Source organism: Corvus brachyrhynchos, unplaced genomic scaffold (genome assembly GCF_000691975.1).
Source record: "Corvus brachyrhynchos isolate BGI_N302 unplaced genomic scaffold, ASM69197v1 scaffold565, whole genome shotgun sequence".
NCBI lineage: Eukaryota > Metazoa > Chordata > Aves > Passeriformes > Corvidae > Corvus > Corvus brachyrhynchos.
The window spans coordinates 110,536-138,242 of record NW_008237911.1 but is presented as its reverse complement, the minus strand read 5'-3'; the positions used below and the strand labels follow the sequence as shown (position 1 = coordinate 138,242).

At 39.4% G+C, this 27,707-nt stretch overlaps 1 protein-coding gene across 1 annotated transcript in view; it reads right to left on the bottom strand.

Annotated features, from left to right (window-relative positions):
• The window catches only part of EPHA3 (EPH receptor A3), a 186,384-nt gene that overhangs the window by 146,989 nt on the left and 11,688 nt on the right, over positions 1-27,707 (bottom strand). Inside the window, 1 exon segment of the mRNA XM_017733054.1 lies at positions 19,157-19,221. Coding sequence (XP_017588543.1) covers positions 19,157-19,221 — 65 coding nt within the window.

Genomic DNA, 27,707 nt, shown 5'->3' with positions numbered 1-27,707 from the left:
TACTACAGTTCTGACTCCTTCTTAAGGCAAGAAGAGAACTTTCACAACACTGATATTTCATACAGCAACCATAACAAATTGATAAAACACTTGCTCCTCCGAAAGCAGAAGTATCTGTTTAATTTTACAGATAGCAAACTCATTAATTCCAATGGGATCTGAAGTGAAGCTGTAGATGGTTTTGCAGAGTCTTATTCCATTCATTGTAATGAATGTACCTCCTACGTTCTTGTGCTGCTTTAACTATTCAAATTACAGGTTTAAAATAAAAGCAGCTGAAAAAAAAAAGGAAAACCCACCCTGACTATTTCCAGCAGAAGAAATATGTATCTCATAAAAAAACCAAGTGTATGTACCAATGATAATATAATTCCTAAGCACTCTCCAGTTTGGGAGCACAGCACATGCTGCATTTTGAGACAACAGAAAGTGTGTAACAGTAGCCAGAGATATTAATAAAAAATTACAAGTGCTGCTTATTCATGAAAAACCATCTACAAATTCCTCCATTCAGGCACCCAAACATCAGACCTCTCAGGGACAAAAATATTCCACTGTTCAGTAAAAACAGTGCAAGACATGAAGGAACCAGACCAGCTAACTTCTGAACCCTCTGAACCTGAGGATATGTTTATATACTTTCTTTATTCAAGGCAACAAAAAAATATCAGAGCAGAGATTTAAAAAAAAAAAAAGTTAAAATGTAAGATGTTATTAAAAAGAAAACACACAGAGGAAAAGATGAATTCAAGCTTTCTTCTGGATAGCTTCCTAAAACGTCAGTCGCAAAATAGCTCTGCTATTAAAATCAGATATTCCTAAAACATTAGTGAATTTTACACAGAATGATCAGCTCTGAAGCTGACACACACAGTTCTGCATCAGCACCAGACTTCTGGCAGAACACAAAGCAAGCTAACACATCCTAAGTTGGTGTTTATTAAGTTTCCTCAGCAGGAGAAGAAAAAATGACAGCAATCTCTCATCTCAATTCTGTGTCCAACTTCCCTGCGGTCAGTTCACTGTTATGGACCTTCTACCACTGAAGTCTGTTATTTACCAGTCTGCTTGTGTTGGTCATAAGGAGTAAGGAAGTGCTTTACTACTTGTAGAATAAATAACTCTAGAATAGATATCTCCAGGTCCTTCAAGACTGAATTAATACAAGTTCAGGAATTCAAGTGACCTCCTTGACTTCTATTTTCCACAAGGAGAAAACAAAGGCATAAACTCATCTTTCAGCTCTTTTCTGTCCATCACACACCCCCACAACCCTTCTATGTGAGGTATAGACTGCTAAATGCTCCTCAAAGCACAAGTATTTTTATTATGAACAACTTTGAATTGAAAGCCTTGTTACGAGCAAAGTTTTCAGAACAACTAAAACTAATAGATAAACAACATCCAGATATTGCTTAGAAACTAATGAAATCTTACCATGAAACAAATTAATATAATGGATTATATTACAAACAGTAGTATAACAGTAGATAACATCATGGTCATCTTAAATAAATTTCTCTCAGTAAATTTCATCAAAATAAGCACACTCATTTTTCCAACTATGATTCCACTGAGGCTGTTGAATTATTTTTTCCCTCAATGCCTCTATTTTTTTTCCAGACAATGCTGCAGTCAAGCAGCTTTGTTTCATGTCTCTTCCATGTTACACCCTTAAATTATTTGTCATAAAACATCTGCTTTGAGCAAAACAGCATCTAGAGATAAAAAAAAAGAAGATAAAATCCTATTCACTACATTTGCAGAAGGAAGCAAAAAACCACAGGACAATGAAGTATCAGGTATTTATGACAAAGTGGAACAAATTCAGAGATGCTGTGAACTGTGGTGTCAATTACACACAGTGAAACACACATAATTCAGGGTGAAAAGAAACAAATAAGCAGACTATCCCCTCACCCCACCCGGCTGTTTTATTTCATAATGGGACAGCAGACTGCCATTTTCTTCCCTAGGAATGCCTGGAAAATTGCATTCCAATTCTGTGTGGCTCTGCTGCCTCTATGAACCACGGCCCAGACCTCAAGGTAGCTGCCGAGTGCCCAAGAGGGGACTGGGGGAGTTCATCCTGCGCAGGAAGCACAGGGGCAGGAGAACACTGGGCAAAGGGACAAAACCCCACTCAAATGCAAAATTTGTCAGTGTTTGACCTCCAACTGTTTAGGGTTTTTTATCTGTGAGCTAATTTTCCATTCTCATTTTTCCCCATCCATGCTGCAGTTCCTGAGTACAGTAAATCTTTCCCTTTTTTTGAGATTTATCATCTCTTTTAATACCCTGTGCTCTCTTACCACACTGCAGTCCTCCCCTGTAATACATTGTCCCTAAATTTCTCAAATGACATGAACTTTAACAGCTTTGGAAGTGATTGAAATACAATGTCAACTATTTTGTTCCGACAAAAATATTCTAGGGAGGCTCACACTTGTTCCTGACACAGAAGCAACAGGTGGGTCATGCAAATTTAAGAACAGAAAAAAATTATTTTAGTCTCAAACTCCAGGTCATAAAAGACACAACACCAATGATGATTTTTTTGTGATTTCCTCTGATTTATAATGCACATTGACTTGATCATTAAAGGAGGTGCATAAGCAATTCAAGTCAAATACATGTAATTAAAATGCTAAAACTCAAAAATGTGATGTGACGTTGTTACAGCTGATAAATATATCAGCCATAAATATAAATATATCAGCCATAAACAGCCTACAGATGCTATGCCACAAATAAGAATTAAATATGGTTTTGTTGAGGTGTTACATAATAACATTTTAAAAAGCACAGTAATCCGCCAAGTTAAAATGCAGTTCTTTCTAAAATGATCCAACTCACCCATTGAAATGTTTAATTTTTGCTACATTTTCAGCTCTCTCCTCAGATAATTGCACAGAACTCAAACGATTGTATTTGCTGAACTGTCACTCTCTCTTGGGTCAATTCCAGCTACACTTCCAGCTGCTAAAGTAGTGTGGTGTCTTTTGAAAATTGCAACTTGCTTTTCATGTCCCCGCTTTCCACCTGTCACAGTGTTCCACTCCATGCAAATTCCATGGCACACTCTTACGCAATGCTCACAATTAATGATCCCAATTTGTCACAAAAACTCAAATATGTGGATTTTTTTTTGCTGCAAGTTACACTTTTGACAGACCTTTGGAGAGGTCTAATGACATATCTTACACAAAACTCTGCTGCAACTGTAGGTCCAATACCCTCTTAAATTGAGTTAATGATTATAGTGAAGCATTTCTTGAACACTTTGAATTAAGCAACAAAAATTCCCTCCTGAAGCTCTTTCCTGGTACCCAATTTGCTCTTTACAAAGACCACCATAATAAAAGAGCAACTCTTGTACTTTAGAATGTGCCACACCATATTAACGGGAGATTAAAGAACTTCTGCTCAGAAGTACATCACAGAAAATCTGAAAATCAAGTCCAGGGAGTAAAGCAACAACAGGTACACACATTGTTGGTCTCCAAACATGAAGACTCTCTGTATTTTTGAGACATGTTTAATGCTACAGAAAAAGAAAAAAAAAACAAAATTCAAATTTTAAAAGCTTAGGTGAAAACCTCATACCTCAGTAATTTTACTTTTTGTACCATTTGTTTAAAGTTAACTTTTACTTCATATTCCAGCAACTGGCACAAACCACGGTCAGGAAACAGCAAACTATTTTCTCATTAAAAATTACTGTCTTATTCACCTCCTCATACCCCCAAAAAACTTTCACTTTTTCTTCCAAACCCCAGCTAGCATTTCCTTTTCTTAATTTCCAAAGAGATTATGCCAGTGAAACATACAGCATCTGTGCAATGCACACATTTTCTCTTGCTATTTATCACTAAACAATAAAGATTATTAATTTCATTTCAGAAAACAACAATATTTCATATTAGCCAACTATTTAGTTGAATACGGAAGGGTGGTGGAGGGAAGACAGTTCTTAGCTGTAAAAATAATCAAACCTGTAAAATTGTCCTGCTCTACATTTAGTATCAAAGCAACAGGAAAATTTCATTAAGCTAGGATTCTAGTTGTCACTACAATTTCACCCCCTTAGATTCAGTGATTGTCTGGGAAGAAAATGTGATTTCATTAACAATGTTTTTAAAAAAGCGTTTTTTCTGCTAATACGGTGATATAACCATAGAATACAAGCGCTGTTCCTCTGAAATCAGCATATTAGTGCTACAAAAAAAGTAGTACAATGGATGTACTTGATGTGCTTGAACACCATGGGAACACCTCATGGCATGAGCTCACAAAGGGCAGTGTAACTATTCCACGTTTACTAAGACAAAAATCTAAAGGAAAACTATTCTGTAGCATAAGGAATCATTTCAGACTGGAGCTGCTCAAGTTTACATCACATTTCACCACAAATTGCTGATGTGCAACAGTTCCTTCTTCTCCCTCAAGAAATACTGAGATGTATTACTGCATCTTCCTACCATAAATCAGGATTGGATCAGGCTTGTGATAGGGAACATCACTCACTGTCTCATCAAATTAAGCCGCCAGGATCAGAAATACTGTGACTCTAAGCTTGACAAAACTGACTGAATGTCTCCCCTGGAACTGTTGTCTGAAATAACACCCCTTATTCCTAGTAAGACATTCTAACCATAAAATGATTTTGTATAGTATGTGACTACTTTTCTTTACACCTCTGACAGATACTATTATGGGGTGTTTTTTCCTATTTCTCTGTAAAAGTGATATTTGAGGATATTTACATGACTACTACTTGCAACCACCCCTTAAAGCACATCTCAGTGGATCAGAGAAATACCCAAAAAGCTCCAAATAATATCTACAACAGTTTTCCTATGCCTACCAGCACCAATTCCAGAGGTAATATCATCAAAACCGTGACTGACCTGAACACTGTGCTAATGTCCAAATGCTTTCCAAGTTCCAAAGTTTATACAATAAATTGTATTGATGTGGTTTGATGACTTTTCAAAGAAATTATTCGAAACTAATCAGAGCTGTAGAATAAAGGCAACAGAGCTTAAAGGAGACATAGAAAAAGTAAAATTAAATGGTAGAAGGAAGAGGAATTTAACTCTGCATACCCAGTAAAATTTTATACATGTAGTCATCCATTAAATCCTATTTTGTTATGAAAACTTCAGAAGCAAGAGATTTAGTGAAGACTTAATTTCTCAAAAGGAGGAAAGCAGTCCAGGCCAAATCATCCCATGTCTGTGAAACCAAACAAGTTGCCCAAAACAGCCAAGGGTGGAATGTTCACTTCTTCATGTTAATAAAAAAGGCAGGAAGTAGAGAAATAAGGAATAACCTTTAAGAGCAATAAGAAAGCAGTCAGGTTCTGTAAGGCAGATATCACACTGCACGTTGTCAATACACTGCAGTACAAAATCAATGAGTATCAAATTAATTTCATATTCACTCTCGTACCATCAATCACAAAGAACTTGGTATCAATACAATGATCTGGTCTATAGCCTTCATTTGAATTAAACTGAATTCTTTCAATACTGGCTGTTTTCTTTGGGAATGGCAAGGCTTCTTTGGTTTGCGGTTGTTTGGGGTTTTTTTAACTCCCAGTAATATAAAAATCTGATTTCCATGACAGTCTTTCCCTCATTTTACATACACTGCATTTGGCTGCTCTGATACACCAGCAACAGAAGTTCTAGTTTAATAAATATAAGTTTCTTTTAGATGAGTCTTTTAAAATTAGCATGAAAACACTAAAAAATACCAACTTGTTTGCATGAAGAAAAGACGAGATTTGCATAGCAGGACTGATAAAAAACCTTGAACTGGCAGGACCTAATGCAACTCACAGATAATAAGTATCTACTGTAAGGTTATGAAATAGGTGTGAATGTTTTAATGCACAGAATAGGCTGCATACAGCATTAAATGTATATAATTTTGCAGAGTTATTTTTTAACTTTTTATCAGACAAGAGTGTGTGCATGGCTATAAAAATTTCTGCAGCTGTGTGACCTTCACAAAAAAAAATGACCACTGAGAGCTTCTACTATGCCCATAAAATTTTAATATTTGAATTTTAATTCAAATATTAGAATTTTGCTTTATACTTTAATTTGAACAGGACTCTGCATTTATTCTATCCATTAAGGTATCTGCTGAGCCATGGAAAAGGAGACTTAAAAAGAAAAAAAAAAAAGAAAAAAGGGACAAATGCTGCTGTGGTGGGAGTCACTGCTTCAGGAACACAGCCCTGTGGAGAGAAAGGACAATGCTGTCCTACAGACCCCAGAGCATGAAGCAAACATGGATTCTCTTCTGGGTTTAACAAACAAGAGGGAAAAGAATTAACCTATAAACCATGCGTGTCTCTTTCTCAGTCTGCAGCTTGTTCATACATGATTATGTATTTTAAAGATTGCATCCTTCATTTTTCTTTTTTTTTTTTCTCCTTCCTGAATTTCCTCTTGGTCTCTTCCTTAGTTCCACCTCCTTTTGCTATTATCTCTTATATTGTGATCTCCTGTTTTCCCCTACATCCCTGTTCATTTCAGAGCACAAAATGTCAAGTGGCACCAAAAAACCTAATACCAAACCATACTCAGTGTCAGCTAGCCCAATATCATCTTTCTTGCATTACTCCTGGTTTACACATTTTCAGAGATTTGTGCACACTGAAACAATGTTTTTAACCTAATTTTGGTTTTAGACAAACTCCACATTAATCAAATTAGTCTGGGTTACTTCTAAAATTCTTCACTTTTTCTTCTTGTTATTTGCCCATTCTCTCCCAGATAATACAATACATCCTTATTATTTATTTTGACCTTTTAGCATTCTTACTTTATTATCATTTTAATAAAGCCATTAGCCATTCCATAACCTTTCCAGCAGCACAGAATACCATATTCATTGCTCACACCAGCCATCAGTGGTTACTTATTACACTTTTGCACTCATTATGTTTTCACAACAAAGGCATTTACAGTCACGTTGAACCAATGATTCCTCTTCAGACACTCACTCCGCCTCTGTCCTTTCCAGCCATGACTTGGTCTCACAATGCCTGGCACAGGACGTGATGCCAAAATATAATTTATATTCATTTTGGTTCATGCATTTACAAAACACTACTCACATTTAGGATGCCAGAGGAAGGAAAAAAACTCCAAAACACAAAACCCTTATATTAACTTGTCTCTTTGTTATGTTCAGTGCAGGAGCATTACCTACATGAAGTCAAATTTTACTCTTAGTTACAACGGAAATTCAGCACAATTCCAATTTGAATATGAACAAGGCATAGAAAAAGAGAAATAAAACCCTGCCCTAAGTTACTAAATGAACTTGATTCCTAAACACAACACATTGCAAGTGGCCATGACAAAAGCTGTTTACATTTGGTCACAGCACTGCCTTGAACTCAGCCAGGGAAGCAAGTTAAACAAACCAACATCACATTTGGCCGGTGTTTGTAAATACCTCTACCATGCACCAGTTAAAAGGCATATGGTTTAAAGGAAAGTTCACTTCCAAACATGTCAGAGACAATTAAATATACTTTTTTTAGTAAACATAAAATAGGGTGGCAGATATAACCCTGCAAATTTTCTGTACATCAGCATTACAAGAATCCACGAACCTTCAGGTCTGACACTTCCTTGCTCCACTGTTGAATCCTTTGTTTTTCAAAGGACATAAACACAAAAAATTACATATTTAATGCAAATTATATACTTAATAACAGATTACATTGCTCTTTCACACCTTCTATATAGGAATCTGCTGTTCTTCAGATTAAAACACAACTCTGAGTCAAGTAAAACTTTTTGTATTTTCTCTGGTCTGTCTTCAAAGTCACCACATTTCAGCCTGTATGACACAGATTGCAGACCTTTCACTTTGTGTCTCTATTAATAGTGGTTTACCCCAGTAAATTAGCTCTATGGGTTTAATGCTGCCCTCCACCTTCTACATCAAGACATTGCACTGGTGCAGTCACATGCAACAACTGAATTTTCAAAATGTAGTGGGCAAGATACGTCAATTTTCCTAAAATTTTAAGAATGCCAACATTCAGCATTTACTATTTTCAAAATGTCTTCCATTCTCTCAATTTCTTGTTATATTTCCTTTATCAATACTTAAACACAAAAATCCCAAACCCTTCAGGAAGTCGGGAGTGGGGAAGCCCACAACCCACCCTCTGCTTGCTGCCACACAAGACGGACAATGCCCAACTTCCTCTTAAAACACTATTTAAATTAAAAATGTGACAGTGCTGATGTTCAATAAGGGGTTTGTTCCCAGATCTGGCCATCCCATCCTACCCTCTGTGCTTTAAAACCAACACCTGCCTTTAGTCACATGGGTATTTTTCAGATACTTCAGTTAGTTCCCAGTCTACAGGAGTAAGAATTCAGGAGTCCTGTGGTTCTGGCAAATCAATCCCATGGTAAAAGGAAAGTTTCCACCTGGGCTGCACATTTATTTTGTGCATTACCTCATCACCTCTGCCTGTCCTTCATCCACACAGCACTTTTCTACAAGATCTGATTAACATTCACCCTCTGGATGTTTTCATTGTAAGAGGATGTTCTAATCTGAAAACCATTTACTTCTGAATACACACTGCTGAATTACGGTGCCATAAGGAGAAGCGCAGCTCGGCTTCTCCTCTAAACATTTCTTCAGGCTAAAACACTTCTCCAGAAATGCTCTGCGGTTCAAACATTTATTACCAGGTTTCACAGCAAAATTAAATTACCACCATGGATACATTATGTTTATTAATAAAGTGTCACAGAAATATTAGTGAAAGTTAAACAGGTAACACAAGGCTATCAGGGAACATAAACGCTCAAGTTCCAGTAGCAGTGTTTGCTTTGCCAGGTTACACATCCCCTAAGTCTGATGGAATGCACTGCACATGATGCATCAAACTGCACAGTCAGGAAGAAAATTAACTTCTGAAGCTCTGGTTGGGATTTTAATTCTTGTGAAAAGTAGAAAAGTGAGAATCCTGTTTGTTTGGACTTTGAGTGAGTGCTTACAGAGGTGCAGAGTTTTGAAGAGGTGACAGGCACAAATGTCACTGAACCAATCTCTGAAATACGAAGTCAGAGTCTCAGGGAAACCAGGAGTTAACCCAAGCTCTCTCCCTCTCAAAGAAGCCAAAGGGTTCTGTCTTTTCTCTGGAACATGAAGGTTGTTGTGGCATCTTTATTCCCTATTGTCACAGGGGAGAGAAGCTCCAAGCCTTCCAGATGGAAGGCAGCAGAAACAGCCCCATAAGCAATTTAAATCCAGGTTGCTTTCTGGAGATTTCAATCTTGATCCTTCACTCACCCTCACACCTGACACCTCTCCACACAGATCCGAATGTTGAATGTCACCATACTCAGAGCTCTCACCTTCAGTTCAGCTGCCACTGTTTACTCAGCTCTCTTTTTTTGTATCCTGTTTACCCACAGAAAATGTTTGGGTTTTTTTAACAAACAAAAACCCCACAAACAAACAAAGATACAAACAAACAAAACCACAGAAAAACCAAAAGGAAAACAAAAAAAACAGCCCAAAAAAACAAACCTCAAAACACTTAATTCCAAAAAGCATTTCTGTTACTGAAACTTAAACAAACAAAATCTCCCTTCTGGGTAGAAAATACAATCTTAAGAATTTTTGCCATCATTGAAAAAGCTCTTAAGATTGGAAAAGGTCTTGAAAACATTCAGATTTTAGACAAACATGTCTCCTTTTACAAGAGCTATTGATCACAAGTTAGTTTAAGGCCAAACTTCTCATTTTTAGGAGCTGTGAAGGAATAAGCCACACTATGCTGTTACCTTTCTTTTCAAGAAATCCCTCCAGAACCCATTTAGCTTACATAAATCCCTGGGTTGTAAAAGGAATGTAAACTAAACTGCAGTGTTGCTTGTGAAGTGTTTCTAGATTGAAACACTCAACCAGTTACATAGATAAAGCACCTACATCCTTACTTCATCCCATTCTTGGATATTTTTCCACCATCCTAGTAGAGGTTTTCCACATTAACCTTCCCATTAAGGAAGCCAGGATAGCAGTGAGTATGGCATCACACCTAACAGGATTGTTCAATATCAACTTCGAGGACAAATCTGTTGCAAAGACACAAGGATTGTTCAGTCCTGTAAAAAGGAAAAGCTGAGGAATGATCTCATTACAGACTGCAACAACTTGAAAGGGAGTTAACACAAACTCTCCTCAGTAACAGCAGATGGTCTAAGAAGAGAAAATAGCCACAAAATGTGTCTTGAGAAATTCACGTTAGGTATCAGGCAGAATTCTACCCACTAGCAGACTTTGTGGCACTAAAACAGGCTGCCTGGAAGGGCTGTGGTATCTCCATCCTCAGACTCCACTATCCAAAACCAGAGCTGCTGACCTGGTAGAACCTGAGCAATAATCCTGCTCCAAGCAGGAGACTGGATGGAGTAAATGGCCTCCTGGCAACACTCCTGAACAACATTTTAATATGTCCCTGGTAATCTACATCTCTGAAAATAAGGCATATTTCAGCACAACATTTTAATGACGATTCTGATTGAAAAGTAGATTCTGATTTATGCCATTCTGCAGCCTGAGTCATAACCAGTACTAACATTATCGCCCTCTCCCATCACTCATAACTTTTGGGAGAATTAACTTAAACCAACTTAATTCACTATAATGCTTCTGTTGATATCAATGAAGTCTGAACAAGCACTAATTAAAGGATTAGTGGTCCAAATCTACCCTTAACATTCCAAGATAAACAACTGATACAGGATACTAATTCCTACCTTTCTACTCAGAAAGTGCAGCATATAAACGTCGACATCCAATTTAGAAACTAAGTTTCAGCTGCTGTAAACAGAAACTTTCCTCCAGATTTAAGAGATTCACTTTGGGGTTAGGCTTTTATTTTGTTTAAAAACACGAACACAGAGCAATTCTTTTTTTTTTTCCCCTGGAGTCCAACTAAAATCAATTGTCAGGCTCTTGAGGAAGGATGGTGTTGACTGCCCCTCCTCGTCTACTGCAAGAGCACACAAACCACATCGCAGCACAGCACTCATCCACACGTCCTCGGGCTAACACACAACCAGCAATCAAATCACTCCGCGTGTCCCAGCTGCCCTTTGGGGCCTCTGGAAACCCAACAGCTGGAAATAAAGTTCGAGGAATCGCTGTCAGGCAGGAAGAACCAAGCCACAGACACAGTGGCCGAATGTCAGAGTAAAACGCCGAGATTTCATCACCTCATTACGTATAAGATGGTATCTACACACCGTGCAGAGAGCCCTCCGCACCGCACAGCCTTCACTGAGCTCAACCACTGATTAAAAGCAGAACATGAGTACAAAACACGAGTTTGGAGCAGAAGGTGCTGGGGTGAAACACCAAACCGAGGGCACCAAGAACCGAAACACCGGGCCTGGCCGTGATCTGGAGTCGGATGGTTTATCCCAAGGGACCCACAGCAGCTGCCTAAATCGTGGCGAGCCTGCCCACGCGGGAGCGGGGAGGTGCGGGGGAGCAGCCCGGGAGGCGGGGGAGGCAGGAGCGGGGCCGGGAGGGCAGCAGCGGGGACGGGAGGCGGGACGCTGCGCTCGGAGCGAGCCGGGCTGCGCTGTGCCGGCTGAGCCCCGCCGCTCCCGCTGGTGCAGGACACCAACACCAACATCCCCGCAGGGCACTCCGCAGGATGCCGGGCGGCTGGGAGGGGAACAGCGAGGTGGGTCATGCTCCCACCATACTCATCATCATCACACACGGCTCCGAGCGAGCCGCAGCCCGTCCCTGCGCGTCCCGCAGTGTCCCCAGGGCTGGCCATGCCCAGGCTGGGGTGAGGGTGGCCGGAGCACGGCGGGGAAGGAAGGGAAGGCGCTGTCCCTCTGGCCGGGGACCCCTCCCGGGCCAGCACTGGACGCTGCTCCCGCTCGCAGCGAGCCTTGGGAGCCGCTCCGGGCAAGTTAAAGCGGGCGAAATTAGGAAATTAATTAACACAGTCCTCAGGCTATTTTCACAAACAACTCTGAAAGACTGGGGGAAGAGGGAAATCGAGCAACGAGTGTCTCCTGCCTCGGAACAACCTGCGAGTCTCGCTCCTTCACCCTGCACAGCCATCAGTGCCCTTCGTGCCCACTTCCCAGTTCCTTTTAAAAGGACTTCACAGCATAGAAAACACTCTTCTAGAAGTACAATCTCACACTGAATACGTACAGACATTCGGGGAAATAAGAAAGAAACTCCAGAATAAACCACCTACCCAAACTACTGAGACCATAAATAGAACCACAGCAAAGCTATCAGGAGAAAACATTTATGGGCATTTTAACAGGAGACGTGAATTGCTTGTCTTGTGGACTTGATGTTATACAGTCTTAAAACCGACTGCAGTGTGCCCCTGTGATAAACAATATTGCATTTCATGACAGTTCCTGTATTTACTTTGCTCTGTTCTGGTTCATGCAAATAAATTCAGCACAAAAGAATAAAATTATGAAGTGAGCCTTTCCTTACAAAATGGAAAATACCTCATGGCGATGAGACCATTTGAGAGAACTTCTCACAAATGGCCTGGATTTATGCTGACAGAAATAAAAGTCTGCCCATGAGGAGAATGATGTTGCTTCTAAGCTTTGAAAGTTAAAAGGGAAAATTGGAAGCTGAAGTATCTGCATTTCCAATTTTAAGTAAGATCTTTATTTAACTCTTGGAATAGAAGCCAAAACTTGCTCTTTCCTTTTTTTTTCTTTTTTATTTGAAACCACAGAAAACTGATACCCAACCTTCAGCAACTTATTACCAGTAAATAGAAGGACTGATGAGACTAATGAAATACAGGGAGGGTGTCCACGTATTTTTTTATAAAGTGTGGTATAAAGACATGGCCTTACTTTTTCTTGTTGTTGCAACTTTTTTTTTTTTTAATAGAAATCTCATCATTTGAAGTAACACAGTAAAAAAGTGGGGGGGAGAAAGCCTTTCTCCCTCCCTTAATAATAATCACTGAAACTAGCACAGTTTCTACTTTAGATCAACTTCAAAGCTGTTTCAAAAATGTACCAAAACACAGCACCGTTATGATCACACTGAATTTTTCAAATGAATGCAATGCAGACTGCAATTATCAAAAAACCACGTCTTAAGAGTATCACAGTGCTCCACATTTTAAAAAGCAAGGCATTTCTTTCTGGTAACAATTCCTAACAAGACCAGGGATGCATAAAAATCTGAAGTAATATGCTTAATGGTTTTTTTTTTTTTCCCCCCAAAGCATTTCTCTTATTTCTTTAGTCAACTCCACTGAAGTTTTTTGATTTAAACTTCCTTTTTAAATGCATCCAAATAGCAAAAACAGTGTACAGATGAAATACAAGTAAAAGCCAGCTAAAGTACACCAAAAATACAATTTGTCATTGACTACTCACACACTGCTTCTGAAAATATCAACAAAACTCACATTTATTCAAAAAGCAGTTGTTGATATAAAAACATTCATAGAATTAATATATTAATCTGGCCTATCTCATAGCTTTATATTGTCACCAGAAATACCTATCAGAAAGGGGAAAAAAATAGAGTACAAACAATTTTCTTTTTACTCATTCAGATTTTGTATAAAAGCAGTACCCACAAACTGAAGAAACCACCATTGCATTCTGATTCAAGGACTTGAGTGTGAATGAAGAGACTTTTAAAAATGCAAAAATCAGGCAGATTTTTAAATGTCCCTCTCCAAAGCAAAATCATTCACTTTACAGCAATACATTCAGAGAGTTTTATTCTAGCAGAAAGAAAACAAGAAGTCTAAAAATGAGGAAGAGCAGGCTTGATTACAGAAAACTGAGATGAAGAGAAAAACTTATAAAAACTCTTATATTTTAATGCTTTCACTATTTCGAAAAAAGAATCAAATGAAACAAATACACTTTCACTGCACCCCAAAAGGACCTACTGAAGTGAAAAAAATAAGCAGATTAACAAAAAAAAATTATTTTCCCAATCAGCCACACACTGAAAGACGAAACAAAGTCTGTGAATCGCTAAACCAGAATCCCAAGTGGTTCCTTTGACTTGCAAACGTCACAATAGTCTGCCTGCATTTCAGACATGATACACAACTCGTGGAAGGCAGGGTAACAGTATGAGGTTGTAAGGACACCAGAGCTCAGGCAAAACAGATAAATCTTGATTTTAACAGAACACATTGTTTTAAGAAGTACTGAGGAAATTCCACTGCTAATGGATAGGAAAAAGAAAGTATAAAGCACAGCATGTTTGTTTTCGTTTTTAAAACAAGGACTTAATTTTTTGTTTTACAAAGATATCTTTAAGTTTCAGGTTTTTGTCTCATACCAATTTTTTGATATCACTGGACTCACTTTGAAACTCCTTTTCACAACCACTTAGTGATTTCAGCAACACTGCCCACTTTATATACAGCAGAAGTTGTCAAGTTTGGTGTCAGACAAAAAACGAACACAGGCTAAGACATCAATCAGCATCAAAAGAAAACTAAAATGAGGTGTCTGATAAATTTTTGTATTTTTGTTGGCCAGTTTCAAGGTTTTTTGACAGCTCAGCTGCCCTGAGATTCTGCAGTGGTGTGAAAATATGAGACTTGTGCAAGGAAGGGAAAGTTCATGTGCGCAGCTGAGAGGGAAGGCTGAAGTACGACACAAGGAAATCCACTAGCGCTGAGGACCTACTGAAAAAAACCAAACCCAAACCTTCCACAGCACAGGATGCAATTAACATCAAGACACAAAGCTGCAGGAAAACAAACCTTGTGGAAATACTTATTAATCTGCAAAACATCTTCTGCATAACAGAGAAACTTTCCAGTCACAGTGGCCTGAGAAACTGATTCTTGAACGCCATTTATTTGAGTGCACCTTGATCAGAGCCCAGATATCACTCTGCACAAATTCTCCTCCACCTTCACCTAGTCACAAGGGACTGCTTATAAAAGTCAGGCTCTTCTGCAGTCATTCTGTCCATGATATCCCACAAAAAGAAAAGACCCAAAAGTTTTTACAGTGCCACACATTAGCCAACTATTGAAAGCAGAACAAATGAAGCCAAAGAGGCTGCCAACAGCCTGGGTAGGCAGCGATGCAGGCTAATGTGACAAACTACTTTCAGGCTTTTGAAATATAAGAAAGGAGGCATTTTCCTCACTTTCATTTGGATTTTTTTTTGATTCTAACCCAATTTTTGGTTGATGGAAAAACTCTCATTAATCTCAGTCAGGCAGGCTCTAGCCTGCCCAACACACCACCAACTATTACAGGAGCAGGGAATGCTATCCTTCTTTCCTCTAATACTCATGAACCAGTTTCCATTACTGAAATGATGAGCTTGATTTGTTCAAATCACCACCAAAGTTACCACCAAGAAAACGCCAAGTTATTCACACCAGATTTCAAACTACATGCCCAAAGTTTAGGTGCTGACTATGGCCAGCTCTCAAAGAAATCCAATATTTGTGAAGAAACTCAGGGATTTAGGAAGCTTTTGAGATCAAAGATAGGATCTTTATTTTCCAATCAGTCTTTTAAATTTTGCCTGCATTTTACTAACTTTAGTCGTGTACAGAACACATTGCGGTTAGGTATTTTTTTTGTTAGGGCTGTTTCTGCTGTGGTTTGTTTTTCCTGACTTGGTTTGGTTTCTTTTTCAACAATTATCTCTTACATGACAGTAAAAAAATGCCACAGCATTCCCTTCTCTAGCTACAAGCAAAACAAGATAAGAGTGATTTCTCTGTTACTTTTCTACTGACTACATGAAAAAACTGTGCCCAAAATTTCAAGTCCATAAATTTGACTGATAAACATGTAAAGATTGAGTCACAAGCTGGGTGAGTGCAGAACGATGGATTGAGATTATGTCACGAATATATTTATTTTTTCAAATTTCCCGAAAAAAACCATGGAGCAGGAGTCAGACATCTTTCTCCCTAAAAAATGATGCTGAAACCAATACAATTCCCTCCATGAATATGCAGAGCAGGTTGTAGACTATACTCCTTTTGTCCTGTGTGAATTATCCATCACATTTCTATTGTATATTATTAAAGTGACTTGCTTTATCCCAACCCCCACATCTGTGCTGCTGTAATTTATGTGAATTACGGTTAATGATCATTTGCATTATGCTTAATCAGCATATCAATAATATACTCTGCACAGACTAAGTAGCTCTTCTTTCTTTCCCCTTTAATGAAACCTATAGAAATGGTGCTGCTGTTTGACTGATTGGCAACACAAAAAGGTTGCCTGGGCAGGTGCTGGGGATGGTGGCACAGGATAGAGGCCTTGTGGCTGCTGCCAATCATGCTCAAGCATCAGCAAAACCTGCTATTATATTTTTTAAATTCTGGTGCCTTGCTTTCTGGAGGGGCCAACGCTTTGGGCTGACGGGGCTTTAATGAGCTTGACCAGATCAGTGTTCCTAGAGCCAAGGCTGTGGCTGTGTGGGATGGTTCAAGGAGAGATCCCATTCTTCCACGGTGATATTACTCACCAGAGTCTAAACCACTGCCATCACAGTGTGCTCATGTGGATCACACAAACTCCTGAATACAAATGAGCTACAAACCATAACATGAATATTCAGGAATTGCTGGAAAGCTATTACTACATATGCCCAAGTCGAGGGCAACTTGGAATAAAGAATGCTCGAATGCTGGAAACAAGAGCCAATCGATTTGGGTCATTTTGCCAGAAATCAATCAGTATCATGTATTAACAGGACAAAATTATTAACCTAGTAAGAGGTTTGTTAAACACTTCAGTTAAATTATTTTTAAAAACTCTCTAAGTCACCAGCTTCGGTGTAATGACATTTTATGTGAACACTGCTGCACGCTCGAGAGGAACTGGCACAACACCAATATTCTCATTTGTGAGTCACAGCCTCCAGAGCAGCTCTATCAGCTTTACCTTGTAAATCACAGCTCTGCTATTAGCAATCTTTCAATATGATGTGACATCTTTATTATAATGTTTTTCCACTGAAGTTTAAGTTCATATTTTAGTTAGCTCAGAGACAGACACAGCCATATTTACCAGGTTTAATTAATTGACTATAAATAAAAGGGCTGTAAGAAGAAGGCGCCTCTCACACGATGTTCAAGTTGTCACCATCTTACAGCAAAATGCCAATTGGGATAGGATAAACATTGCTATTTCTACACTTTACATTTATATTTCAATATGCAAGCTTAAAATTTCAGGGTATTGTGAAGACTACAGTTTAGAGCTTCAGTTCTCTTCCAAAAACAGTCACAGCATATGATCTACATTAATTTACTGCCATGCGATTTTTAACTAAGAATTTCATTAACTTGTAAGAACATCAGTGAAATTCCATGATTTACTTTGGCTTCGATATCCATGGATATGGCAGCAAATAGGAACACCATGTACAAACACACGCAAACAACAAGTTGGGCTGGATTTACCTGACAAAAACTTGCAGAAGCCAATAAAATCGGCTTTGACAGATCTGGGGGCCCTTTTAGGTGGGGTAATACAGCACATCTGTTTTACTTATAGCCCCCATGATACCCTGCATCATCCCCTACCAACTGCTTTAGGCATCCAAGGCAGGGGAGACACAGCTGCAGGGATCAGAGCAGCAGATCTGCACAGCTGCAAGGAGCTGAACAGAGCAGAAGAGCAAAGCAGAGGAGCAGCGGGAGCTGGGAGACAAAGGCTGCACAAAAAAAAAAAAAAAAAAAAAAAAAGCAAGTGAAAACAAAAAAAAACCAACCCTGATGAGCCAGAAACTGCTGGAGAGTTCCCTCTTGGACATCCTGTTTAGAGACGTTTCTTGTTGGGAAAAGTCAGCAGAAAAAGCCACTGGGAGGAAACATGAACCCTCTTCCCACTTCTTCCCCATGAGAATGGAACAATTTTATCCAGAGACACGGAGAGAAATCCATGCATAAACTCAAAAAATAAACCAAACCTTCATCCTTAAATACTGCTAAACACCTGCATAATGCTTAATATCAAGAAGGCACAACTTAAACATTAGGAAAGGAATCCCATGAGGCAGAGATGCAAAGGCACTGTTACCACTGATTCTGTAAAAGTGATAAAGGTGAATTAACAGCTTGCCCAAAGGTACAAAAAAAAAGAAAGAACAGCAAAAGAAAGTCTCACAGGTGCCTTCTTTAAGCAAAGACTTGATGGCCCAGCCTTCTCTGAGAGCAAGGGCAGCTCTGGACACAGGGGTTTCAGTTTACCAGGTGGGGTTTTTTGTGTTTGAGGAAACAGAATGCAAGAATGCAAGAGCCACCCTGCATATCTGCACGATGTAATGCAGAAGGAGAGCCATGGGATGTTCCTACACACACCCACGTTCCACAGGGACATGAAGGTGGGGAGTGAACACATATCAGCAGCACTAGACAGATACACACTATTTAGTCATCAATATAATGTTATAAAAAAAAATTTTTTAAAAGAGGCTGCTGGCAGAAACTGCGTACAAATGATGGAGTTAGCAAACTGGAAAGTACAGATGCTTCAGGACTGCACTTCTAAATCTTCCAATACAATGCCTCGTTTCATTAGCTCTGGATACATGGCAAACAAAAAAACCAGCAACCACCACTAGAACATTATTTAGACATTTCTTTAGTAATATTTTACCTCATAATTTGAACAGTTCAGCAACAATTCAGCACAAATTTACAAACAAGTACTTACATCAGCCACTTATGTTCACACATTTTTCACCTTCCGCTACTTCCATCTGAACAAATTAGCAACTAATACCATGAAGCAGAGCCATGATCTCTTTTAGAAATACACTTTATGACAGAAGAAGGAGCAGTACCTAAAGAGAACTTTTTGCTGCTCTTGTTCAGTGCACCTCTTGCTTTCATTTTTCTCCATGAGGAGCGAGGCCTTCCTGGGGTTTACCTGCAGTGGGATACATGTTCTAAAGAGAAGGCCCCACAGCTACGTAAGCCATATTTTGCACATTCAGAGCAGACTATTTTTGCAGCTCCAAAGACCCAGCATTACTGCACAGTGTCCTCTGAAGAGGAAACAATGGTTAAATAGCACATTGGTCTGTAGCAGCACTTTTCCATTTCACACTCTAGTGAACTCACCCCATGTGACGGGTAGGAGATCCAGCCCAGCTCCCCTTGAATTGTTTTTGAATCCAGCAGATTAACTACAAAAGAAGACACAACGAAGAGGAGTGAGTTTTGTTTGCCTCTGCCCAGTTAACCTCAGCTACCCACACCCAGAGCCGCGTTTATCTGAGGACCCTGTGAGCCGTTGATTTGTTCAGGTGGCCTGGCAGTGAAGCTGCACAGAAGAAAATGACAAGACAAATGAAAAGGATCGTCTTGTTTAGCTTAAAACACTATGAACAGCAGAGAGGGGAACTTCTGAAAAACAGAAAAGTGACAAAAAACAAACAATGGATCACTGGCTAAATTAATTGCAGCAGGGGGTGGGAACAGAACTCTTCTATCAGCTGCACAAACCATAGCGTTTTCCCCTTGGATGCCTGAAATTTGGGTCAATGCATCTAACTGCACTGGTGAGATCTGAATACTTGAATCATTATTTGATTAAAGGCCTTATTTGATTTGGCATCTATAATTTTCTCAGAATACAGGAATAAATAATGAAAGCTGATTAAAGTCCTTCCTGCAGTTCCTTCTTCCTTCTGATCTAATTTGTTCTCAGATTGTCTTGCAGTACCGTTCTCTAAATGTCATGTGTAACACATTAGATACAAAAGTAATTGTTTACAACGTTACAAGTTCAGACAGGCCTACTTTTAAAGAGGGCCATCAACTGATTGCTAATCTTGCTGTTACCTCTTTTTTTTTGTGCCATGCAATAATTTTCACTGTAAGAAGGAAGATTTTATTTGTGAACAGTATGACAGGCATTTTCCAGTCAATCAGATCTCAGTGGGTTTATACCTATTTTTAGACACAACAGGTATTTAAAATAAATACATACGTTCAAATTAAAGGATTTTCTTCTTTTGGCATTTACTTATTTATTTCATACAAGCACAAAAATAAATTCTCTTCCTCATCTTGGCCATACAGTCTCCAAGTGCTAGATCACACACTTCCCTAAGTAACCATTTCTTTATCAACATGAAGCAGAACAGGTGAATTTATACAAAATACTGTACAAAAAAAAAACCAAAAAAACCTCTATATATATATAAACTAATGAAGTATTAATACTCAACATGGCAACACTGTAATATTTATTATCTGCAGTCTGGGCTTACTCTTGTTGGGTGTGTTCACCAGCCCCCACACCCCCTTTATTTTTTTTTCCCCCCTTCAGTATGGAAATTAATGATAATGAGAAATGAAATAAATCTCACCATATGCTAGGAAATTTTAACACCTGACAATGACAGATCTGTTAGAGGTGGCCACTGTAGCAGTCTGAGCAGCTTCAATTTCTATTTGTTAACCCAAAGGGTTGTCACTGCCCACAGAATCAGATAGCCTGAGCATTGGTGCTCCAAGTAAACAGAAGAATGGGAAGCAAAAAAACTGAAGGAGAATATCAGCTAAGATATTTGTATTATTTCATCATTCTCCTTTTAACTGATGTTTAATTTTGGACACCACATTAAAAAAAGGGCTCTCTGAAGGCATTATTTTTACTGTTAATTAGGATGTACAGAAGGAGACACGGGTGTACGGGATTATAAATAAGACTGTGTCATAAAGAACCATAAATATACATGTTTTCTACATTTGTGTGCATACATATTTGTGTTTTGTATGGATATATATGCACTGCTATACTGCCATGAATGAGCTGCCCTGCCATCTCTGTGGGAAAAATGTTTCCCCCTGCAGTTATACTCCCCTTTCAAAGAAAACAGTAGCATTGTTTTATCTACATCAATAAACAAAATATCTTTACTAATCTGACAGAAAGAACATAATCCAGTGCTACATATTCCTTAGCTCTGAATCAAGTCCTCAATCACGTACACAAAGAAAAACCAGTCAGTCCTTTATTGAGTGCACAGGGCCCTAGGCAGGCTATTCTGCAGCAAGGTTTGCATCTGTAAAAAGGAAACAGTAATAAAAACTCGAAAGGAAAAAGTGCACTTCTCATTTTTGTTAGTAGAAATTCCCACAGATTCTAGATCTCCCGGGATGAGACAGATCTGTTTGCTGTGCACCTGCACTGCATGGTGCTGAAGGAAGTGTGGCTCCTGAGGTAAATCACTTGGCAAGAAGTGGCTGAGGCAAATCACTCAGGAGTAAACTTAAGTGACATATTTATTCTTTAAGAACGAGCTTCTTGAAAGCATGATTGCAGCCACTCTGAAATTGATGACTTCAGACCAAACTCACCAGTTTCATCTGCAAAACGTTACCAGGCAATGGATCCACGGCCAGGTGGCAGTTTCCCCTCTCTAGACCTGCCCAGCAGGTCCAGCTTGCCCTCACAGGCAACACAACAGGACATGGGTGGCAATTAAATATTCAGAGCTCCCCATGACAGGCAGGTACCTCGGCCATGGGGCATCTTGACATCATCAGGATCAAATCTATCAAGTTAAGAACAATTTTTCACCTCCTCTCCTTCATTCCACCTTCCTCATCTCCTTCAGACTGGAACCACTAACTTTTAGAAATCCTTGCAAGGGAGGCTTTCACACTGGCTACAGGAGGCTTCTGGTTCAGATGTGTGCTGTTCTTTAACAGTATCTAAAATGCAAAAAACATATTTCCTTTCAAGTAGTAACCTGACAAAAAACATTTCCCTCTCCCTGATAAAAGCTTCTAGGACACTCATTTTCCCCTGTGACTTCAAGAGAGAGTTGCACACCTCAATAGAGAGGAAACAATTAATGCAGAACTTCAAAGATGCAGTCTTGGTCTCTAGACAAAAATGATGGGGAGAGGCAGTAGTACATTTTGTCATTGTATGTCCTACTACTACATACTAATCTGGAAACTGGAGGAGAAAATAGCATTTTTCTACACCAAGACTGAAGAAATACATAAAGAATGGGTTAGAAATTCATTGTCTCATTTATTTCTTTTTTCATGGATTTGGATGGTTAGGTAAAAAGTAAAAAAGTAAAACTTCACACAAGCACTTTATCCTACATTAACTCATTACAACTCCTCTCAATTCTGATAGATCCTTTAGTGTAACAAAATATAACATTTGGTCGGGTTCATTTTGTGAACCAATTCATTAAGTGTTTCATGAAGATATATTAAGTCAGAGCATCACTGGCAGGCATTTTTCAGTGTGATCCTCATTTGTTTTTCCCCATACAATTAAAGTTAAATGAAAGCCAATCGTTAAATATCCTACAAATGCCTATAGCCACATATTTACTACATGAACGAAGTTTTTGAGCTTCTCACACAACTGATTTGCTCTCCTTGTATCAACTCCTCCTGCAAAACTCTGTGATCATCACTCAGCTGGTTCCTACAAAAATCTCCGAGGTCGACCTGGCAGTTACCAGGGCTAACTCTTAAAAAAGCTGAACAGTTTTGTTGCTACTGATTCTTTCCAGCAGAATGCCTTGGAAAGGATTCCTGGTTGTGCTGAGGAGACACAGAGGAGCTCTCATAAAGCAACTTTAAATAAATAAATAAGTAAAGTGCTGTCTAATAATCTCAGTGTCCTGCACTGGTTCCCATCACGTAATTAACTCGGCTTAAAGCTGGTGGTAATTCTGAGGGAGAATTTACTGGTATTAAGATGAGCAGCCATGACTTCTGACTCTGAAAACCAGTGATTCGGTCCCCCTGTAAAACAGCCCTGCTCACCATACTACAATGCAGTACTTCTGCCAATCCAGCACAGCCCCAGAATGCCAATTAAGAACAAGTTCTCTTTCTAGAGGCTCTCTCCTGCCTGACTCTCCTGGCCTTCCCCACACACAACCACAAGAGAAAGAATTATCATCTCCCTCCATGTAGATTTCCAGGGAAAAAATGAATCTCTTTCCAGAACTGGAATAGGGATGTGGATGTGAAACACAAAGCTCCCTCACTCTGCCTCTCATGGCACCAAGCAGAAGATGAATGGAGGCTTGGGTGGAACATGGCACTCGTGCTACCAGAAACTGCTTCCAGATTGGGGAGTGATGGTTCAGGGCTCATTAACAGCATGTTCCATCAGGAGTAACGTCAGGGAAAGAAAAGAACCCGAAACTAAAGTGATTCCTGAGCACAGTCTGAAAGCTGCAGCATGTCCAGAAACACGTGGAGTAATAACTGCTACAATGAACTGAATGCAGTATAAATATCCCCCCCCAAGGAAAAAATAAACAAACAAATGTTGTGCCAGGTAGAATCACTCTGAGATTCCCTTCCTTGCCTAAGAAATGAGGAAAGCCTGCTAGGAGACACTATCTTGCAACTCACAATATTTAGAGAACCACCTACAAACAACTTCACCACTGGAAACCACTTCCAAATGGTCTTCTTTAGAAAGAAAATACAGAGCAATAGCCAATGTCAAAAGATAGACAAAATATTTTTTCTTCAACTAATTAACATTTCCCATTAATATTAAAAAAAACTGTGTAAGAAAACCTCGCACCACCACGTTGTCTTTTCCTGTTTGGCATCAAACTGCCAGTTTAGAAACACTGTAGTTAGTTGTTAGAAAAATGCCAACAAATGGGAAAAATTAAACTTCCTACGCAACATAAAAAAAAACCTAAAATGGTGAATGTCTAATTGAAAAGTGCCATATAATCCCAAGCAGCAAAGAAAATACTCTGCGGCAGGAAGTCAGCCAGAACTTGGTTTTGGGGTGGGACAGAGCGGAGTCAGCGCAAAGCCTGATGTACATTTTTGGAATGGTGAACCCTTCCCAGCAAAGGGAGCTTCCACCCGTATTTTTACCCACCTATGAGCACAGACCTGAGTCTTCCCAACTCTCTACTGCCCCAGCAGTGGCAGTAGAGCACCTTTGTGTCTTTAAATTATTCTGGGGTTAGAACCAACACTTACAGACAGACTGGCAGAACTCGGGCAACGCCAGAGTTGCACTTTGATGAAATTTTAATTGCCAGCTAGGATCAGCTATCATGCTGATGTTGCCAAAATCATGCTGAAAATGGCTAAAGCAGACCAAGAAACCTTTGGGAAGGAACAACAAATAAAAAAGGGTGCCCAACAATGAAGCCTGGTTTTAAGTAGCCTAATTTGCTGCTTGTCCAATAATAAAAGTCAAGCCTCCTGTGATTTTATGGTCCTGCATTTCCCCTCAGACACTGGAGTGAAGATGTCAGCACTGCTCAGAAGAAAATGATCTATAAACAGCCAGTAGAACTTTACAGCACTTTCCCAACCCACATGCCAAGAGTTCGGCCCATTTACCAAAAAACTCTTCTCCAAACCTGAGATTTCTGCTGCAGCCCAAAGCCAGGCTGCAGGCCTGAGAGAGACACAGCCCTGTGAGGTCTGCACTTCCAGCCCTCCTTGCCTGCACTGTGACGCTGTAAATACAAATATGATTTTGTGCAGAACAGTGCAAATTTGGCAACTGTCATGTTCAATCTCTGGTCAAACTGCTGACTGAAGGACTCCACCAGGGTGGGGGCAAGGGATGAACAAGCAAGCGAAAACCAAAATGAATTTAAAAACAGCTGCTGCAATACTTAACACAGGAATCTTCAGAGAAGACTGGAAAGACCAAGCCTTCATTATTTTCATTTCAACGTTCAGTAAAAACTTTCCAAAATTAAGAGATTTTGTTACAAATATCAGATGAAAAGACAAAAGACTAGCAAAATATTTTAAGTTACCCTAGAGATTATTGCTTCTGCAGACCATAAAAGCTTCCACCATCAATTCGGATGATTTGGCAAATTCTAATTTTATGGCAGCTTCCTGTGGCTTTTGAAGAGGAAGAATTTAATTTTCCTCCTCCCAGATTTTACTTTTCTTATCAAACACTCTCCCCAAGAGCATCTGAGGCCAGATTTAGATACCTCAGCTTTTCCTATAGCTGAAAAATAAGAAGCAGAAGCAGCCAAAGCAGCAACCTCACTGCAAGTTCCTCTCAAAAGGCTGCCATGAAGGGGGGAATGCAGGACAGCAATCAGCAGTGCAGGAATCCCTATAAATAAAAATATCTCCTGCACTTGATGTTAAGTGGAAGCTCTCCAGTGGTCCTCCTCCTTTTGCTAAGTATGGAGCCTGCCTGTGGAAAAGGGACAATGATCCACCCACTCTCAGTGATGAACACGGGCAAAGCAGATTTTTATTTCTTTTTTATTACTTTGAAACATGAGCATTCTCTTGATATTGTTAAAGTGGCACAAAGCTCAATTTCCAAGTATGCAAAAACATATGACTGGTGGTGGGCTGGAATGCACTGTTTATCAAAGGGGCCTAATAAGGTTTTGGTTTTATTAGGCTATTTCCTGTAAGTTGATATGTGCCAGTTCTTTTCATTAAGACAAGGATATAAAAATTAAAAATGGATTAACCTAATGGGTTCCAAATTACTGTGTCGCCTTCACCTCTTTGCATTTTTTTTAAACAGTTCCAGTTGGTCCTTCTCCAGTACCTCCTACAAAAAGCAAGAAGCATAAAGCTTCAGCATACCTGAATTAGAGTTTAGCTGAACTCACATTCACATACAAATCCTACAGATCTCATTCCACTCCACCGCTCTGGCATTAAATCTGATATCACTGAGGCACCACGTTAAACATGCAAATGCAAAATGGGGGCTACTGTGTTGAACAGGAGTTTAAATTCCCTTTAAAACCCAAGTTTTCTTCCCCTCTCAGAGGAAAAAAACCCCAGAAACTACAGATGAGATTCAGTTACCTAAACCCTGCCAATCCCTGCCTTTTATCAGCCCAGAACAGAAGTGGGTCTCTTGTAGGATGTGTCATATTTATCAGTCCCACTGGGTGCCCAAACCCTGAGGCACATAAAATGGCACCAAATGTCTAGCCAAAACTCAACAGAAAACGTTACTCATATAATTTTAGTAAGTTCTAAAGCACTTCTCAGAAAGGTTTAACCACACTGCACATCTAACTTTTACATTCCCTTGGGGGAAAAAAAAAAAGTAATTTCCAGTATTCACTGGTTTTACAGAATTGAGCTCTCTGAAGGTCTGGTAGATTTGGAGCGTGACAAAGATCCTCCTTAGGAAGACTTTTAGCAACTTAAAGGGGAAAATAAATGTTGAGTCACAGTGTCCAAGTTCACTTAAGGTAAGCTGAGAATTCCAAACCTACTACGACACGCTCAGTTTCTAGAATTCTAGACACCAAAAAGTGTCACAGAAGAGACTCTCGGGCATGCATAACACCCACAACTAAAAGTTCCAAGGTTCCCACAGATTTTACTGCAGTTCAAACCTATTCAAGGTCCTGAAATCAACAAAAACCACAGCAAATGATCAATACCCCTTTGGAGGACAGAAATTTTTGAGACAGGGACCAGAGCATAAGTCCAGGAAATGACTATTCATTTGTTAAAAAGGCTGTGATATCCCCCAAGTGAACCAACTGGCAGCATGCCACAACTCATAAAATTTTGCTTTTAAGGAACTCCTTGCATGGGGCACAGACAAACAAAAATAAAGAGAGTTGGATTGGGCTTGGCTGAGTTTTGCTTTTCTAAGTTTAAAACAGAGAAGTCTAGAATCGTAAAACAATTCTGAGAATCCTGAAGTACTACAGTTGGAAAGCCACGTACTCAAGAGTGCCCTGGTAATTTTGTCAATCTTTTCTTCTCTACCTCCACAAATAAAGAGCTCCAGCTTACATGGAATGCTTGGGCCCTTACATGGCTGCCCCACAGATAAAATAAACCCACAGAGCAAACAACTCAACATCACGGTGCAAACTACAGGAGTAAAATGCCAATAGTAGAAGAAATCTCCTCAAATGTCATGCTGAGAAAATCAAGATGCTGAACCCGTTTTTATATTCCAGTACAGTGATGTCACCAACATGATATTTTCATTGTTTGCCAGGTTAACAGAATTTATGGAGGTAATTAATGCAGAACATGTGTGCCGAGCTATTTGTATGAAAAATGGAATTGCCCCGACTTCATCTGCTGCCTTTGCAACCAAAACCCCACCAACATCTTTTTTCACTATTTCCATATGTGAGAAACACAAATATTTATAAGAAAGGTAAATGACTGAATGACTGCTCTATTCCCATCCACCCACAAGACACTTTTTCATACCCCTGTCATCTTCTTATTCTTCTGCTTCCACCACCTTACCACAAAGGGCTCGGGTTTCCATTCTATTCTACAAACTAACCATGTTCCTCACGCCTCTTCTCCAGTGTTTCTTTCCTTGGTTTGCATGGAAAACTTCTGTTTTAATTTCTTAAACACCCTCTATCTAGCTCTAGCCCATCTTTCAGGAAAAGCAATGCCATTAAACATTTAATTCTTCTCATGTCTTTTCTTCTGGGCATCTACAGGGTCAAAGTATCCCCTCTATGGTAAACAGCTTCTAGTAAAAAAAGGACTGGACACACAGCCCTCAAAATCAGAAAAAGATGAGCTTTGCCTTCTATCCTTTCTGGCTGAATGTTGATTTCTGGGAGGGAAGGGACAGGAAAAAATGGCACAGACATGAGAGGAAGGGTGGGTAGGTAAGCTGGGAATAAAGAACCTGATGAGTTTTCCCTAC